Source organism: Chenopodium album, chromosome 14 (assembly GCF_948465745.1).
Source record: "Chenopodium album chromosome 14, dcCheAlbu1.1, whole genome shotgun sequence".
NCBI lineage: Eukaryota > Viridiplantae > Streptophyta > Magnoliopsida > Caryophyllales > Amaranthaceae > Chenopodium > Chenopodium album.
In genome coordinates this window covers 19262758-19282698 of record NC_137847.1, presented here as the reverse complement: position 1 = coordinate 19282698, position 19941 = coordinate 19262758, and the positions used below count along the sequence as shown (strand labels likewise).

Below are 19941 nucleotides of genomic sequence, written 5' to 3'. Positions count from 1 at the left end.
GACCTAATATTATTTGCCCAAGACCAAGATAAAGGGATTTAATTTGGCGATTAAGAGCTTGATTTGGTGAAGGACGCTTCTCCAGACTACAATTCGGACGACGAAGTCGCCCGATTTTAAAGCTGGGCTGTTCCCGGTTCACTCACCGTTACTAGGGGAATCCTTGTAAGTTTCTTTTCCTCCGCTTATTGATATGCTTAAACTCAGCGGGTAGCCCCGCCTGACCTGGGGTCGCAATGGTTTTGCCGCCCCTAAGGGCAAACAAACTAAGGGTCCTACGAGCCCTCAAGGGCTACAAAGTGCACGACTGCGATGCATCCTAGGCAAGGCCTTGTCTACCACCTATCGCCGCGACACTTCATAACTGGGGGCTCCGTATTTAGGCCATCCACACCCGTGAGGCATGGGAGGCCATCATCCTCCGGCCCTCCCACTCAAGGTGGGTGAGGGGAGACGCGATGCGTGACGCCCAGGCAGGCGTGCCCTCGACCTCTTGGCTTCGAGCGCAACTTGCGTCGACTCGATGGTTCACAGGATTCTGTAATTCACACCAAGTATCGCATTTCGCTACGTTCTTCATCGATGCGAGAGCCGAGATATCTGTTGCCGAGAGTTGTTTAATGTTATACACGACTTGTTGCCACCTATACAACTGGCGAACCGGCTGTAGAAGGGCACACTTATATTTATGTTCCTTGGCGCAGACGGCGCCGGGGTTCGTTATTGTGCCGAGAATGTAACACCCTAGAAAATTCCTTTCTTTTAAAATACCTGTTTTGCCCTATTTAAAACTTTAAATAGGAATATCTAAGACATTACCGCCACCGTTAAAACGGCTAAAGCAACTATCAAAGACACACAGCGGAAGACTAATTTCAAAACCATTCAAAACAAGTCAACTTGAAAAGTCAATCAACGAAAGTAAAGTCAAACCAAAGTCAAACGAAGTAAAATAAAATCGACCTACAACTTGGACCCATCATGGGCCCTTATTAAAACCAAACCAATTTTAAAACTTTTGCGTTAGTCATGCATAATAATAATATCATAAATAATTAAAGCATTAAACACATCATACACTTATAGAAACTAGCATGATTCGCTCTTCACTCATGCCCATTCATGAATATGCTTCATCACCTGAAAAGCTTCTCTCTACTTGTTTCCGCTACTCTCCATTAAAATTGGGTCATCATAGGGCCAAGATAAAGACAAGGCCAACAAACACACAAAACACACATAATCAGCAAAGCTGAGTACATAAGCGTAATTAACACACTAACATGCAATTATCTATCAACACACAACTTACCTTGTTACACCTGTTTTTCAAGCATACAACAGTCAACAAAACTTCTCACTGGACAACTACATAATTTATTTAGCGTTGACTACGCATCGAACGGGTTTCCCACTAACCTCCCCTAAATAAATTGAGGTTACTAACACGGGAGCTAACCGTGCCAGCATCAATAACCACTCGTAAGTGGCGGAATTTCTGCGCATAATAATAATAAAAGGAATGTACAGCGTCCTGTACTCCAGTAGAAGTTATGATCAAATATAAAGTCACATAACTCCCCCCATATGTTCATACTCAAGGTATATACGTTCCAAGAGTATTGGTGCGTAATCTCTTTCACTTTACGTTATTTACATATTATGAAACTTGGTGATGACTCTCAAACCATAATCATTCAATCAACAATAATTATTCAAACAATCAAACGTACCAATTTAACTTTTGAATAATTAGTGACCACATAATATTTAATGTTGAACCCTTTTTAATTCTACCTCGGTGCCAATGACACCTTAAATGCATAAAGTGCCACAAATCCTATCCCTTGGTGTTAAAAACACATTAAGTGCACTAAGACACCAACATATAATTTATTCCTCGTGTACATAGACACTTATATAGCTCCTTTCCCATGCTTAAAGCATCAATAAAAATTGTATGAACCATAATAAAATTCTCTTTTAATATTCCAAACCAAATTAAACATTTAGTTTAATTAAACATGCTCTCTATCATGCCATAAATAAATATGTGGTTCATAAACAATATTCTAACTATAATTTTCCATCCATTAATCTATCACAAATAAATCATACTTCATAATTCAATCACCAATAACATCCAAATCATAATTTCCATTCCAAATCTAGCATGATACTACTTTTAATCAATTAAACACATTTATCACGCTACTACATCAATAAAATTATGCTAAGTACGCGAACGTATCTTGAATACGATCTTAATATCGCCACAATTAATAGAAATCACTCACTTCGAAATCTCCTACAATTTAAAATCATAGAAGAGTATTAAAATCCTCTCTACACAAATTTCCAGCAATCTAATATATATAAATAAAGTAGGCATTTTTGGAGAGCATTGGGAGCGCCATGTAAGCAAAGGTAGATTTTGGACCAATGAAACATTAGAATTCTATTTTATTTTAGAATTAAAAAATTCACTCGCCAACTAGATAAAAGTGACGAATAAGATTCGACATTATGCCATGTAAATAATTATCTTATTTAATTGCATGATAATATAAAGTTATAAATTTCTTTGAAATATCTTTAGTTTAAATATCATATGATAGTAAACAACTACTACATTAAGATATTGAATTTTAGATGGTTAAAAACTATCTTCACCAAAAAGAGCCATGCATATCATATGATAAATCTTCACCAAAATAGGACCGTGCATATCATATGGTATTAATCATTCATAATTTATCAATATATTCTATGATAATAAATATCATTATTAAATATCAATATAAGATGGTTGTAGCATCACCAACCTCGGTTTGAATCCTTCCAGCCACACTCCTCAGCCAATCATACCTCATTCTCACAAGCTCCGGACTCTTGCATTGGAATAAAATATATAATTTTATTTTCAATACAATACAATATAATATTATTTTCAATATTAGGATTTGATAATCATAACTATCAATATAAGATAAAATTTATTTTAACAATAACCCAATAAAATAACTTAAAAATAATTATAACCATATCTTAAAACATATCTACCATTATACGATAAATTTTTGTTACCTACCATTATAAATTGACGCATTATTATTATAAATTAACGTATCATACATCACCAACAAAATTTCGTATCAATACAAAACCAAATCAATTAAAGTTTGTGTTAGTAATTGTGTCAGTTGTAGATCATCAATGGCTGGGTAATTCTTTGCTTTTTTAAAAAAAAAATTATATTTGTATTTGTTATGTACATTGTGTTTATTTTGAGATTTTTGATTTTACATACAGATCAAATTTAATTAGAGAATTAAATTCAAGCAAAAATGATTGGAAAATCAAAGTACGTGTTTCTCGCCTGTTTGACGTACTGAATTTTCGCAAACAAGATAGCTTAATAAGTTTGGATATGGTCCTATTGGACGAGGAGGTATTTCTTATAAAATATTACCTCTATTAATTTTGAATTGAACCTCTTTAGTTTTTATTATAACTAATTATCTTAATTTCTTATATTTAATAACAGGGTGATTACATTCACGCCTCAATCAAATCCAACTTTGTTCAACCCTTTCGTCCGAAATTGATTGAAGGAAAAGTTTACACCATTAGATACTTTTCAGTCATACCAAATAAGAAGCAATATCGCATTGTCAGTGACAACAAAACAATGATTCAATTTTTTCAAAACACTATTGTCCGAGCTATTGGGGATGATGGAAAAATTCCAATGCATAGATTTGATTTTATACAATTACATTCTTTGGATCAATTTCGCAACAATTATTCACTTCCCGATAAATATATTGGTTTATTTTATCTAAATGTATAGATTGTTTTATATCAATTTTATTTTTTCTAATATTTCAGTGTTGTATTTTTATATTAGACATAGTAGGTATGGTTGTAAACGAAATCGGTGATTCTATCGAAATAGAAGATAAATGGTATGTATGTTTTTGTTATTATTATTATTTTTAAACAATTCTTCTTACGTATATTTATTTTATGTGTATCTAATATTATTTTTTGTAATTAGGGGGAAACGAGCTCAAATTAAGCTTTGGAATAATGTTTTTTACTGAGTATACAAAACAGAAAAACCAACTTACTGATTTCACTAAACCTTTTCCTATTATAATAACGTCAACGATGGTGAAAGAGTTTAATGGTAATTTAAGTTTATTGTTGGTTATTATTTTACTAATTATTATTTTCATTATTTTTCTATCTATTTTATTTTTTATTATGACTTAATATGTAGGTACTTTTAATCTAACCTCTTCGTCGTCAACCAAAATCTATACAAATGTAGAAGTTCCAGAGGTGCAGTTGTTAAAAGATATTTGGAAGTATGATTCCTATCTTTCAAAATTCTTATTTTGGTACATAGTGTCTGCTTTTAACAATAAAATATTAATTTATATTTTATTTTTATCTATTTTTTTATTTTTATTATAGTGAAAAATCGAAAAATAGTACTATTGGAAAACTTGAGATACAACGTACTTCTACAAACTCAGAAGAAATTATCTCCAAGAAGATTGATATCTTAACTCTTATGAATCACATCCAAAAAACTGTTGAAAAGGTATTATATCAAAAATGCTATTTCTATTATTTTGAATCATTATTTAATAATTAAATATATATCATACAATATAATTTCTAATAATTTCGTAAATATAGGATTTAATATTCTACTGTAAGGCTAAAGTGACTGATATCATGGGTGAGACTGGTTGGTATTATATCTCATGTCCGGTTTGTAGAAAACGCGTCACTCCAAGATTGACAGATTTTTTATGCATTCTTTGCGAAAAATCAGTTGATAGACCAATACCAAGGTTAGAATTTTAAGAATAGTTTATGGTTTAAATGTTAATCATATTTAATTAGCTATTGATTTTTTATTTTTTTTTAATAATGACCTATAGGTATCGTTTGGAGCTTGGTGTTGAAGATCATAGTGGGTCGACCATATTTGTTATATTTGATGAAGAAGCTAAGAAGTTAATTGGTCAAGATGCGAGTGCTGTTTTTGAAGCTCATATATATGAAAAGGTTATCCTTTTTTAAAATTACTTACAAAAAATTTAATAAAATACAATTATATATTTTAATAATCATTTAAAATATTGATTATATTGCGTATTTTATTGTCACTTTGTAGGCTAATAACAAAGATGATGCTAGCGATAATGACGCACAATCAGAAATACCAATGATAATTAAAAATATTATTGGGAAAGAATTGATTTTTAAAGTTAAAATCACTGCTTATAATCGTAAAACATCACGACAAACCTTCACTGTGATGAAAATTTTTGAAACAATTATCCTTGAGGTATGTTTTAACTTTTAGAAATTATCAAATTTTTATTAAACTTTTCCAAAAAATAATTGTTATACTAACTATTTGATATAAAGGACGACAAAGAAGCTACAACAAATACAGAAGAAGATACAAGTAAGGATAATGGAAATCGGTCTCATGATGAATATGATAGTAAAGATGATAAAGATTCAAACAACACATTTAAAAAAGCAAAGGTATGTATCTAATTTTTCTCAATAATTAGCTACTTTATTTTAAAAATAATATACTAATTAATTGTTTAAAAATCCAATCATATTGCAGGCTTAATTTCATGATCAAGATAACAAGTTTTGCAAAGGGATATTCAAGCTTCGAAATTATCATCCATTATGTAGTTTTTATATACTTCATTAAATAATCAGTGGTTATTTTAGAATTTCATTATTAAGTTAGCCATTAGACTATTTAGCAATTTCTTCATATGATTTTATATTATTATGTACTCAAATATTTTAGAATTTAACTTTTATACGAGTTCTTATACGTTTTATTATTAATTATAAATTTGAGGTATTAAAAAATTGATGTGCAACATTTGTTAGTGATATCAGTAATTTCAGTTATCCTATATCCTACTCAAAGTAAGCTCGCCACGCCAAGGAAACGCAATTTGACAATTTGTGTATACTCAAAGTAGTTTAATAAGGCTGTTACCATTTTTAATTTATATGATCGTTCAACAATAGTATATATTTTAAGATAAAAGATAAAAAGGTGAAAAAAAATAAAATAAAAGATAATCTATAATCTATCTAATCCTAACCCAACTTTAATAAAATAAGTATCAAACTTAGATTTAAACTTTTATCATGCAGATATGCATATAATAATATAATTATTATTTTCGTTTTTCCCAAAGTTAGCAAGTAATTATTATTATTATTATTATTAATAAAAGGTGGCGAGTAAAACATACACCATGGACCCAACTTTCGTTTTCCCAAAGTTAGCAAGATAAAATGCCAACTCACTCTATATGTAACTTTCATTAATTATTAGAACAAAAAGTTCTGGGTAGTTTTATACGAGTATTATAGAAAAAATAAGGAAAAAACCGTGTAAATAAAAAAGCATATACGAGTATTATAGAATGAAATAAAAATATACGTTTTATTATTACTAACATATATATACTCAAAGTAGTACAATTTTAAATTTTTATAAGAGATCTTATACGTTTTATTATTACTAACATACTCTATAATCTAATCCTAACCCAACTTTAATAAAATAAGTATCAAATTTAGATTTTAATTTTTATAAGAGATCTTATACGTTTTATTATTACTATCATATTTCGAGTATAGGAGATTGATATCTCAACTCTTAAGTTTCAAGGCCGAAATACTATAATCTAATCCTAACCCAACTTTAATAAAATAAGTATCATACTTATTTGAATCACAATGTTTAGTAAAAAAAATTATCATACCTATTTGAATAATTAATATGACTAAAAGTTATCTTTTTAATTTTGTCCAAAAACTACCATAAATATTAACGTGATAGTATATAGGGCCTTATTATGTTTATGGCATATTTGTTATTTATTTATTATTATTTTTTTTAATCTTTTCATGTGATGAAATTTTAATTACAAAAATTCCTTAAATTCAAAAGATAAAAATTTACTTTCATTGTAAAGATATTACTCAAACTCTATATTCTAATAAACAACTTTAATAAAATTATCATACATATTTAACCCATAAAAATTACATATATGCAACTCAAGAAAGAACACAATCATTGTACAGTGAATCTATTCTAAGATATACCATGAACCAAGATTTCATTAAAAAAGCGTTGCAAAGAGAAAAAAGGAAAAGAAGACGATTGATACTCAATGAGAAAAAAGCACGAAGACAACTGCATATAGGACCAGGTAATTAATATAAAACATAACTTGCTCTTTCTAATAAAATTAATCAACATATCAATCTGTGTGACTTGATAGTGATGTAATTTGATTACCATTAACAAAAAGTTGAATCATGAAACCATATGTAATACAAGAATTATACGCTCTTTATGAAACAATATATGCTCTAGATTAGAGGGAGTACTCTCTCCGTTCATAATGTTACAAGATTAGAGGGAAAACACTGAAAATATATCTATACATGAACCATTAATCCAGAGTACTATAAATCTAGAACTTAGGAACTGTTCAATGCAATTCATGTGAACAGCTACTGTATTCATGTTCCTGTTTAAGTTATATTAGCTTAAATTAATGCAACAATTGAAAACGGACATAATTAGGAATGTCCCTTTGTTTTAATAATATATACCAAGTAATGAACTTTATATATATTTATATATTGAATAATTAATGAACTTTGTTCAGTTCAGGTTAGGCTATCCACTATGAAACATGGTCCATATGGTTTTCCATAAAGTGGAGGGAATTGGTCGATAGAGCTAGATAGATTTAATTATATCAAAGAGATAATAATAAGTCATGACGGCATTATACATGGAATTGGGTTTGTCAAAGTTGATGCATTCGGAAAACTATCAACTAACCACTTCTTTGGCAACAACCATGGAGAGACGTATAGGTTAATTTTATTTTAATGCTTTCTGAATCCATATTCTTAATTACAACATATTTCACATTTCTTATTGGATTAGATATTCACCAAACAAACTTGAATCAAATCAACTGTTAGACAATACATTCTGAATATATAGAGTGAAGGTTCAAACAACAACATGGAGCTTAGAAAGGTACAAAATAACTACAAACAAAGCTGTGACTCTGTTAGGGCATTCATACCATGTCCACTCCGAGAGAGGGTTAATCAGCTTTACGAGCTCATAGATGGTCATTGAACATAAGCAGGGCAATCTAGCCATAGGCCATAAGAACTATTAGATTACCCAAAACCTACAATAAATAAATTAACAATATTTTGTCAATTGCTAACACTTTGCTCATTTTTGAATTGTATGTGTAGATTTGCATAAAGACAAAAGAAGGCGATTATTTAATAACGAAGAGAATGGACAAATTCAATTCGAAACAACTTCAGCAGGTATCATAAAACTTACCAACTTACCTTGCACTTTCTTTAAATCACTATCATTATCTAAGCATGAATTACTTTTTTGTACAGGAACAAATAATGAAAGCTACAAGTATATAAGCTTAGGCTTACCTGAATACGAATGTCCAGAGTGTGGTGCATTAATGTGGTACGAAGAGAGAGTTAAGAAGAGAAGCACAAAGAACAGGACAATCTTCAACCTATGTTGTCAAGAAGGGAAAGTAAAATTACCCAAATTCAAAGAACCACCCAGGTTGCTGGCAGAATTGTTGAATTACACGGGAGACAAATGCGCATCAGTCTTCAGACAACTTATTCGTATATACAATTCATGTTTTGCATTTACGTCAATGGGCGCTAAGATTGATAATTCAGTAAACACGACAGCAGGGCCATATGTTTTTAGAGTAAGTGGTCAGAATCATCATCGCATAGGGTCTCTTCTGCCGGTGGATGATAAACAACCATCATTTACCCAGCTATATATATATGATGGTGCATCAGAAATCAGTTTAAGAACAGATGCTGTTCAAAAGAATGAAAACAACCCAAAATTGAATTTTGAATTACTCTCCAAATTGAAAGCAATGCTTGACAAAGTAAATCCCCTAGCACAAACCTTTAGAATGGCGCAACAAAGAATAAGACAAAATGTGGGAGAAAAGTGGACCATAAGGCTACTTGGTACAAGGGACAACAAAAACAAAACATACAACATGCCAACATCATCTGAGATAGCTGCACTTATAGTAGGAGATATTGGACATAACACATATGGAAGGGATATAATAATTGAGCACAAATCAGAAGGATTACAAAGATTAAGTGAATTACACCCAAGCTTCATGGCTTTACAATATCCTCTGCTATTCCCATATGGAGAAGATAGTTTCCATCTTGGGATAGTATATGCTAAGAAAAAAGGATCAGGAAAAGGCAAAAGGGAATGTGTGACCATGAGAGAGTTTTACGCATACAGGTTGCAAACAAGAAAAACAGAAGCTCAAACTCTACTACGAGCAGGTTAACTACTTATCTTATTCAAATTAATATGCACGATTTTACTTATATAACACATATACAAACCAACAAAAAAGATACAAGAATTCGTTTACTTATACGACAATAAATTCATATTTTCTAAACATAATTCCTTATATCTTGGTGCAGGTCGGTTACTTTTACAATTTATAGTAGACTGCTATTGCGCGATTGAAGAAGAAAGGTTGTCATTTATCCGAAACAACCAACAGCAATTTAGGTGCGAAATTTACAGCAACATACGAGATGCTGTAGTACAAGGAGACATAAATGGGGCAGCAGTGGGAAAAAGAATTGTCCTACCCGCATCATTCACGGGAGGACCAAGATACATGTACCAAAACTATCAAGATGCTATGGCAATCTGTAGACGATATGGAAGCCCACATCTATTCATCACATTTACAGCAAACACAAAGTGGCCAGAAGTACAAGCAATGTTGAGTCATATTGAAGGACAAAAGCCAGAAGACCGACCAGATATCATGGCAAGAGTATTCAAGCTCAAACTAAAACAGCTCATGAAGTGTCTTAAAGAAGACCATTACTTTGGGACTGATGTGGCAGGTAAAGTAATTTACAAAAGAATTTGCAAAGTAATGAATGCGTACCAGGTCATACACACACTTCACAGATAATTCATTTTGTTACCTTAATCTACTTTTATATTTTCCACCGTTTACTTTTTAGATATAAGCAAACTAAAATAATTTATGATGAACCCATGATGAGCAATTTAATTAAAAGTCAAAAAAAAACTTTTTATTAACAAAAAAATCCTATAACTAACTTTTAATAATGTATGGCTAAAATACAGATGTATGCACTGTGGAATTTCAAAAGAGGGGGCTACCTCATGCTCATATACTTTTATGGATAAAGGAAGAAGAATTACCACACACTCCACAATTCATAGACACAATCATACAAGCAGAGATCCCAGACAAAGAATCGAAACCAGAATTATATGAGGCCGTTACACGTTATATGGTCCATGGTCCATGCGGAAATTCCAATCCAAATTGCCCATGCATGGTGGATAAGAAGTGCAGCAAAAACTATCCAAAGCAATTCAATCAAGAAACTGTTTTTGATAATAATGGTCACCCCGTATACAGAAGAAGGGACGACGAAAGGTAGTAAATTTATTTACAACAAAAACTTAAAAATGCCATAAATTGCTTCATACTCTAAGCCCAATATAAAACTCGCAGGTTCATTAAAAAGGGTGATCATCTAATGGATAACAGATCAATAGTTCCATACAATGAAGGCCTACTACTAATGTTTGATGCTCATATTAATGTGGAATGGTGCAATACCACACGTGCTATCAAGTACCTGTTTAAATATATATGCAAAGGACCAGACAGGACAACCATGATAATTAGTGACGACCAAACAGATGAGATAAAATCATACCTTGATTGTAGGTATATCTCAGCATGTGAGGCCGCATGGAGAATCTTTGAATTTGATATCCACGAAAGAAGTCCGTCGGTCATACGTCTACCTGTACACTTGGAAGGAGAACAGGCGGTTGTTATTCGAGACAATGAGAATTTAAGCATGCTCATGAACAATGAAGAAGCCAATGAGACTATGCTCACGGAATGGATGAAAACCAATGCAATTGATGAAGATGCAAGATCCTTGACATATGCAGATTTCCCTATAGACTATGTATGGACTACCGTTGATGTAGTTGATGAGCTTGGAAATACAAAAAAGAAAAAATCTTGGGAGAAACGACATCATGGAAAAACCATCGGAAGAATAACATATGTACACCCAACAGCAGGAGAGAGGTACTACCTTCGTCTACTACTCAACATTGTCAAGGGTCCTAAAACTTTTCAAGAAATAAGGACAATCGACGGCTACTTGCATCCTACCTACAAAGAAGCGTGCTACGTTTTGGGACTACTTAGCAATGACAAAGAATGGCACGACGCTATACAAGAGGCCAACCAGTGGGCAATGCCATCGCAACTACGAGAACTATTTGTCACACTACTTCTATTATGCGAAGTGACTGACATATTCAGCCTTTGGGAAAGTAGCTTTAAGGCCCTCTCAGATGACATACTACAGAAGAAAAGGCGATTATTCAAACATCCAGAACTAATACTAACAGAAGATCAAATAAAGACATTCACCCTACTGGAGATTGATAGAATCCTTGTGAAATTCGGAAAGTCATTAGCCGATTTCAAAGATATGCCACAACCCGACTTGACTGAAGCAGAGTGCATGGAAAACAAGCTAATAGCAGAAGAAAGACTATATGACACCAAGCAACAACAAGAAGAGTGGTCAAGCAGAGTAACAAAGCTGAACAAAGAGCAATTAGTTGTTTTTGACAGAGTAGTGCAGGCTGTACAGAACAAAACAGGGGAGATATTTTTTGTATATGGCCACGGAGGGACAGGAAAGACTTTCCTATACTGCACCATATCAGCAAGGCTTCGTGCAGAAAAGAAAATTGTTCTAAATGTTGCGTCATCAGGTAAGGCATTAATCTTTTAAAATGCTATTCAAATGCTACCTGATGCTAAATTCATATTAAAAAGGAACAGTAAAATTAGTCACATCTTTACAATATGAAATCTAGATTATATAACAAAAAACAGTAAAAGAAATTATTTACCTGTCATTACTCTTCAAACTGCAAATCAGGTATTGCGGCCCTACTATTACCTGGAGGAAGAACAGCACACAGCAGGTTTGAGATACCGATTGACCTACTAGAGAATTCAACATGTAATATCAGTCGCAAAACACAACTAGCAGAACTACTACAGCAAACATCATTGATTATATGGGACGAAGCACCAATGGACCACAGGTTTGCATTTGAAGCACTTGATCGCACTATGAGGGACATTGCAGGGTACAAGAACCCAAACGCAGCATCTAAGTTATTTGGTGGCAAGGTGGTATTACTTGGAGGAGACTTCCGACAAGTACTCCCCATCGTGCCAAAGGGAGGCAGACAAGATATTGTCCAGGCTTCGATTAATAGATCCCACATATGGAAAGATTGCAATGTGTTTATACTAAAACAAAGCATGAGGGTACGAGAAGGGGACACAGAAATAGAGAACTACTTTAAAAATAAGAGGTTCAATGAATGGCTGCTAGCTATGGGAGATGGAAGGCTTGAAACCAAAAATGAAGATCATGAAGCCGAAAGAACATGGATTGAAATACCAAGTGAGCATATGGAAAATGTGGATATCTCTGATCTGAAAATGGTCGTGGAGACCATTTATCAAGATTTTGAACAAAGAAAAAGTGATGCCATTTACTTGAGGGAGAGGGCTATACTAACACCCCTAAATGATACTACTGATAGCATAAATGACTACATGATGGGTCTCTTACCCATAGAAGAAAAGACCTACAAAAGTTGTGATGAAATATGCTTATCCTCAACAGAATGTGACCAACAATTTGATGCATACCCTACAGAGTATTTGAACAGCCTAAAGTTACCGGGCTTACCCCACCATGAGCTAAAGTTGAAAGAAGGAATGCCGGTCATGCTTCTCATAAACATAAACCCACCACAAGGGCTGTGCAATGGAACTCGCCTTATTATTACGCATCTTGGGAAGTTTGTGATTGAAGGAAAGATCATAACTGGGTCTAAACAGGGAAACAAAGTTTTAATACCTAGAATTGTAATGACATCAACAGACCACAAACTGCCATTTATATTGAAAAGAAGACAATACCCTTTAAAGCCTTGCTATGCAATGACAATAAACAAGAGTCAAGGACAGTCACTTTCATATGTGGGAGTATACCTACCGAATCCTGTTTTTAGTCACGGACAACTCTATGTGGCAGCTTCAAGAACAACTTCACCAGAAGGCCTAAAGTTTTTTATCAATGATTCTTTGCAAAAGTACAAAAGGAGCACAAAGAACATCGTCTACAAAGAAGTTTTCTCAAACTTACCCTCTGTGTAATAGTCATATCTTTTTTTTCACACCCAAATTTTACAAAATTATTTTATTATTAGCAGAACACAATATTTTAATAATTTATTTTCCAAATTAATCATATAAAGATTTTAGTATTTAAATAATCCATATTATTCATTACACTTACGGAGTTACAACTCAACTAAAACATGTTCAATTATAAACAATGAGCAGCTAGGGGTTAAACCAGTTCCAAAATAAGAGCAGTTTGGGGGCCATACCAGTAACAAAAGAACTATTAGATGCATGAAGAGAATAAAGAAAAGCTTACTTAGTATTATTGAGTTACAAAGTATTTATATATATACAAGTCTTAAGTGACCACTATAGAACAAAAAGTCAACGTACTAACTTAAATAAAGAGATTACAGAGTATAGACTATATTATACATGGCATCAAAGAATAATATAAATACTAATATACGATATTGTGATTGATCGTAATCAATCGTGCTCATTCATCAAGGCTGCAATTTAGGAGATGAATTCTCCTTAACTGCTATCTATGATATCTTTCTTTCAAAATTAGAGGCAAAAAGTAGATATACACATATTAACAAAAATAAAACAAGCTTATGGATAAGCAATCAATTATCACTTCTATGCTCTCAGGTTTGGATACAATATTAAAATTAAAAAGATTAGACATCCTCCTATCACGCAAAAACAAAGTATGGTGATTAGTTAAAAGTTTTGATATTATTATTTGTTAGATTTTCATTTTGTTAGTTACAAAACAACGATTTAAGCCTTGAAACCACCTCTACCCACTTTTTCTACAGGTATGTTAGCAAGTAAGCAATGAACTTTAATTTTATGCACATTTAACACTACAATATACATATACAACATCCAACAAAGTACAATAAAACTTCAATTTCTAATTAATGCACTGCAACATATAACATTTTTCAACTCAATTTATGATGACAACAAGAAAAACATTGATTTAATCGGACTAATTATCTGGAAAAAGTTAATTCAAGTTGAAATTTATAGATAATAGCCTCACCTTCTTCTTCACTATTTCCTTTCTTCACAAATGCATGTATTTTCACAACCAATTTGGAAAAAGTATAAGAATTATACCATCTTTGATTCTATCTTCTTCCCTTTAAGTTGTTTCTAATTTGGGGGCTACTTCATTTATTTACCCCCTTTTTTCTCTCTCCTCTTCTATTTTTATCCTCCATTTTTATATAGCTATGACTTCACTCACCGCCTTTGTTGACGAAACCCTTACTAACGACCTCAACAACCATCTATTCCGCCTTTGATAAGGGATCTTGCTTAAATTGATCCCAATTTGGGGATTTGATGTTATTTGATTGGTTTTGGCATCTAGGTTAGTGATTAATTAGGGGGTTTTTTATTTTTAATCCGAGTTGATCTAGATATGGGGGTTTGGGATTATATGATCAAATTTATTCATTATTTTTCTGGGTAATTGAGTGGAACAGGGGAAAATGAAGGAGGTGGAGGAGGAGAGAGAAGGAAGTGAAGGGGGTGAAGTTTCTGCTGTGGCTGTGGTGGTTAATGATGGTGTCTGCGCCAATTGTTTGGATGACATCGAGCTTCAAGAATTAAAGTGTATATAATATACAACTAAATGGATTATGACAAAATTTCAGTTAAATGAATGACAAAGATTAATATGGAAGAAGACAGAAAAGGGTAGTTTTTTTAATACTGATATTTTTTAAAAGAAAAAAAGGGTAGCTTTTTTTTAATTTATATTTTTCTGAAATCAAAAGGGTAGCTTTTTTATTTACAAGTATGTTTTTTAAAACCTGTATAATTTAAAGTTGGAACATATCATTTAAAATTAGGGATAATTTTATTACCATTAGTTGTTAGTATGTTACTGCCGATGATTAAATTATGGAAATATGGATTGGAATTCAAATTATTAGATAAGATCAACAATAAAAATATGATAAAATTGATGTAAAAAAGATAATATTTATTGTATTTCCTTATAAATAGACATAAAACTATTTCATAGTACATGCATCAACAATTAACCACACAATACATAAAAATAATAAACATTGGTTTAATATCAAACCTACATGGATTTACAATACCCTTCGCGAAACCTATATGGTGAGAATATCCAACAACATCAACCACAGCTCAACATGATGAGGGATGCAATGGAAAACGAAAATACTTCGAGGAACGAAGACGGGAAAAGAACAATCTTGCCACCAACATTCTTCGGAGACATAAGATACATGTACCACAATTATAGAAAAAGAATAGACACTACATGCTACACACTTGAGATAGAAAAGGAGAATAGAGTTATTTTGCTGGCTTCATTCACGGGAGGACCAAGATCCATATACCACAATTACATAAGCAAAATATACTCTCCATAGAGGAGATGGAGATAAAATCCGTCTGAAACTAGCAATTTAATTTCTAATTATGTTATTAATAAAAAGTAATATTTAATAAGTTGAAATAATTATATTTTTTCTTTGTAAAGAACTGCAATATTATATCGACTACATTAACAATTCATCTCTTTATTATTTTTAATGTATTTGATTAATAAATATTGATCCAACACGATCACCTATGGCGGTTGATCCCTACCATATTCATAATTAAAAATAATAGTAGAAAAAGTAAAAATATTAAAAAATTAATAATAAAAATAAAAAGCTATAAACTAACCCGTGCATCTAATAATTAAAAATAATAATAGAAAAAGTAAAAATACTAAAATAATAATAATAATAAAATAATAATAATAAAAATAATCTATAAACTAACCCGTGCATCGCACGGGCTTCACACCTAGTATATACTATTATAAAACCCCTCATAATTTAATTAAAATAAGCTGAAATTATATTTAAAACATCATACTTTAATCCCAATTAATGGGTAATTGAAATTCCTTAAAGAAACTTGATTTTCAATGCACTACCTAAAATTTCAGCATTATATTTTAATGAAAACTTGCTGTAATTTAGCCTTAAAACACTTTAATCAAAGGTTTACACCATTATATATCATAATCCTTCAATAATTCATAATTCAAGAACTTAGGGTTTCAAAAATTGGGGCTTTTCAATTAAAAATAAAATCTGAAAATTAATTTACATAATACTCATAATCAAACATCAAAAAATCAAATCACAAAAATCATAATTAATAATTAGATCTAGGATTAAACTAGTTTTTAAAACAAAGTTTTAATTTTTATTATTTTTTTTTGGAAAAACGTGGATGGCCGTCCACACTACCGGCTACCGCCAGCTGCCGGCTGGTGCTGCTGGTGGCTGGCGCCGGCGGCCCACTGGTGGTGGTGGCCGGCGGTGAGGGGAAAGCCGAAAAGGGGAAAGGGGAAAAAGAGAAAGAGAAAGAAAAAGAAAAGAAAAATAAAGAGAAAAGGGAGAGAAGTTTACCTTGTGTTTTCTCCACTCTGGGCAAAGTTTGATTTGCCTCAAGTGTTGAATATTTATACCCCTTCTCTAAAAACCCTTCTCCTAAAATTCCCTTTTTTAATCTTTCCTAATCCCTTCCCTAATAAAAGTTTACTAAAATAAAACTTTCCTAAATTAAATCCCAACTTAAATAAAATAATTAATTAAATAAACTTTCCTTTTTATAAAATATTTCCAAACTCATTAAAATGAATAATTAATATACTTTAAATAAATATTTCAATTTAATTAAATACTTCTCAAAATACTTATTTTAATTAAAATACGTATAAAAATACGAGGTATTACAGTCTACCCTCCTTAAAAGAAGTTTTGTTGGGAAACGAAATTCAAAGTTTTTCCTTACTTAGTATAATATTGCTGTACTTTTTGTCATACCTTTACCTTTTTGTATCTCATTGAGAACACAATAACTCAAAATACTCGTTAAAATTGTGCAAAAAGCACAAAAATAACTAAAAATATAGGGAAAAAGCTCGAAATTCTACCGCATTCTACCCCCCTTAAAGAAAACGAGTTATGTCCTCGTAACTCAACATACCTGAAACAACTCCCCATTCTACAACTTCTAAGTTCATTTTCCTCATTTCTCTACATAACTCATCAACCACTACCAAAGTATTCAACCCATGACTGGTCCTACGACTTAGAGCATCTGCAACTACATTTGCTTTCCCTTCATGATACTGTATGTCCAAGTCATAATTCGTCGTATATTCTAACCATCTCCTTTGGCGAGAGTTCAAATCCTTCTAAGTGAAAATGTACTTCAAGCTCTTATGGTCTGTGTAAATTCTACATTTCACTTCATACAAGTAATGACGCCAGATCTTTAGTGCAAAGATAATTGCAGCAAGTTCTAAATCATGGGTTGGGTAATTCACTTCATGGGTCTTTAACTGCCTTGATGCTTATGCAATCACTTTCCCATTTTGAATAAGCACACATCCCAAACCATTCTTTGATGCATCACTATACACATCATAGATACCACTATCGTCTGACAGTGTAAGCACTGGTGCTGTAACCAGCTTCTGTTTCAAGAGTTGCAATGCTTCTTCACACTTATCATCCCACTCAAACTTCTTGTCCTTATTCATTAGAGTAGTCATAGGTTTAGCCATCTTTGAGAAATCTTTCACAAAACACCTATAATACACTGCTAGACCTAAGAAACTCCGAACATCAGATACTGTTTTGGGCGTAGGCTAACCCTTCACAGCTTCGATCTTGGCTGGATCTACTTCCACGCCATCCTTAGACACAAAATGACCTAAGAATGCTACCTTTTGCCAACCAAATTTCACACTTAGAGAACTTTGCATAAAGATTGTTGTCTCTTAGTGTTTGCAGAATTGCCCTCAGGTGTTCTACATGCTCTTCTTTGCTCTTGGAATACACCAATATATCATCTATGAACACTACCACAAATTTATCCATAAATTGATGAAACACCCTGTTCATCAAATCCATATAGATTGCCGGAGCATTTGTCAATCCAAATGGCATCACCGTAAACTCATAGTGTCCATATCTCGTCCTAAAAGCAGTTTTAGGTATGTCTTCATCTGCAATCCTCAGCTAGTGATATTCGGACCTCAAGTTAATCTTAGAAAACACAGTTGCGCCTTTCAACTAATCAAACAAATCAATAATCCTTGGAAGTGGATACTTGTTTTTTATTGTCACCTTATTTAATTCCCTATAATCAATACACAACCTCATGCTTCCATCTTTCTTCTTAACAAATAGAACTGGTGCTCCCCAAGGAGATGCACTCGGCTTGATGTATCCCTTGTCTAATAAATACTGCAGTTGCTCCTTCAACTCACTCATTTCTGTAGGTGCCATTCGATATGTTGCTTTGGATATTGGTGCTGTTCCCGGGACTAAGTCTATAGTGAAATCAATTGCTCTCTTAGGTGGCATTCCAGGGATCTCGTCCGGAAATACATCCAGAAATTCATTCACCACTTCTATATCTTCTGGCTTAGTTGCCTCCTCATTATCCATGTTTCTCACACTGCAAAAGTACAGTGGATGTCCCTTTTTCATGTACTTTGCCAACTTTAACACAGATATCAACTTAGGGCATTTGGCTTCGCCATGCATCTAATATGTCACTGACTCATTCTCACTTGTGGTCATTTTCACTTTCTGCGATCGACAACTTATTTCTGCATTGTACTTGCTCAACTAATCCATTCCCAAGATGACATCAAAATCCTTTAACCCAAACTCAATGAGGTCAGACTGAAACGCTTTCCCCTCGATCTCTAAAGGTACATTCCTAAAGGTTTTGGTACAATTCACTACCCCACCCGTCGGAATGGTTATTGGTAAGTCTACTACTTCTACTGTTTTCAAGCAGTCTTTAAGTTTCGAAACAATTCTTTTCGAAATGAAAGAAAAAGTTGCACCAGAATCAAATAAAACTTTAACAGGAATAGAGTGAATAGAAAAAGTACCAGTGATGACATCTTTTGTGGAATCAGCCTCATGCCTAATCAACACATTTAATTTTCTTGCAGCCCCACTTTTCTGCTGATTGTTCCCATTGCTGCTGTTATTGTTGTTCTTTACTCCATTCTGCTGCGCTCCCTTATTCCCAGTAAAATTATTGTTGTTTCCTTGAAAGTTCCTTTGGGTCCCTCCTAAATTATTGTTTTGCTTATTCCCATTAGAACCTTTAGAGAAAGACTCGTATTCCCTATGCCCCAACTTGTTACAAGCACGACAAGCAACCAGATTTCCATCACAGTCCCTTCTAAGATGGTTATTCTTGCATCTCTTGCAAAAATAACACCTCTCATTTCTATTATTCCCTTGGTTATTGTTTCTAGCCCCTCCATTGAAATTACGTCCTCTTTGACGATTGTTACCTTGGGAATTGTTGTTGTGGAAGTTATTGTTGTTATGGTGGTATTTTTGCTTCTTGAAGTTATTCTGGTTACCCTGTTGGTTCCCAGAGTTCTGTCCCACCTCTTTCCTCT

At 32.8% G+C, this 19941-nt stretch overlaps 1 protein-coding gene and 1 non-coding gene across 2 annotated transcripts; one reads left to right on the top strand and one right to left on the bottom strand.

The window, feature by feature from the left end:
- Window positions 1-463: 463 nt before the first annotated feature.
- Window positions 464-615, bottom strand: LOC145580536 (5.8S ribosomal RNA). Its single transcript, XR_014099558.1, has one exon. It is a non-coding gene; the product is annotated as a 5.8S ribosomal RNA (ribosomal RNA).
- A 3558-nt stretch (window positions 616-4173) lies between these two features.
- LOC145577886 (uncharacterized) lies at window positions 4174-13472 on the top strand. The gene is made up of 13 exons (XM_081635307.1): window positions 4174-4192; window positions 4286-4373; window positions 4483-4612; window positions 4711-4868; window positions 4959-5085; window positions 5452-5574; window positions 8099-8231; window positions 8365-8442; window positions 8524-9477; window positions 9625-10062; window positions 10313-10631; window positions 10710-12004; window positions 12175-13472. The coding sequence occupies exons 1-13, from the start codon at window positions 4174-4176 to the stop codon at window positions 13470-13472; spliced, it is 5160 nt and encodes a 1719-aa protein (XP_081491433.1).
- The last annotated feature ends 6469 nt before the right edge of the window (window positions 13473-19941 follow it).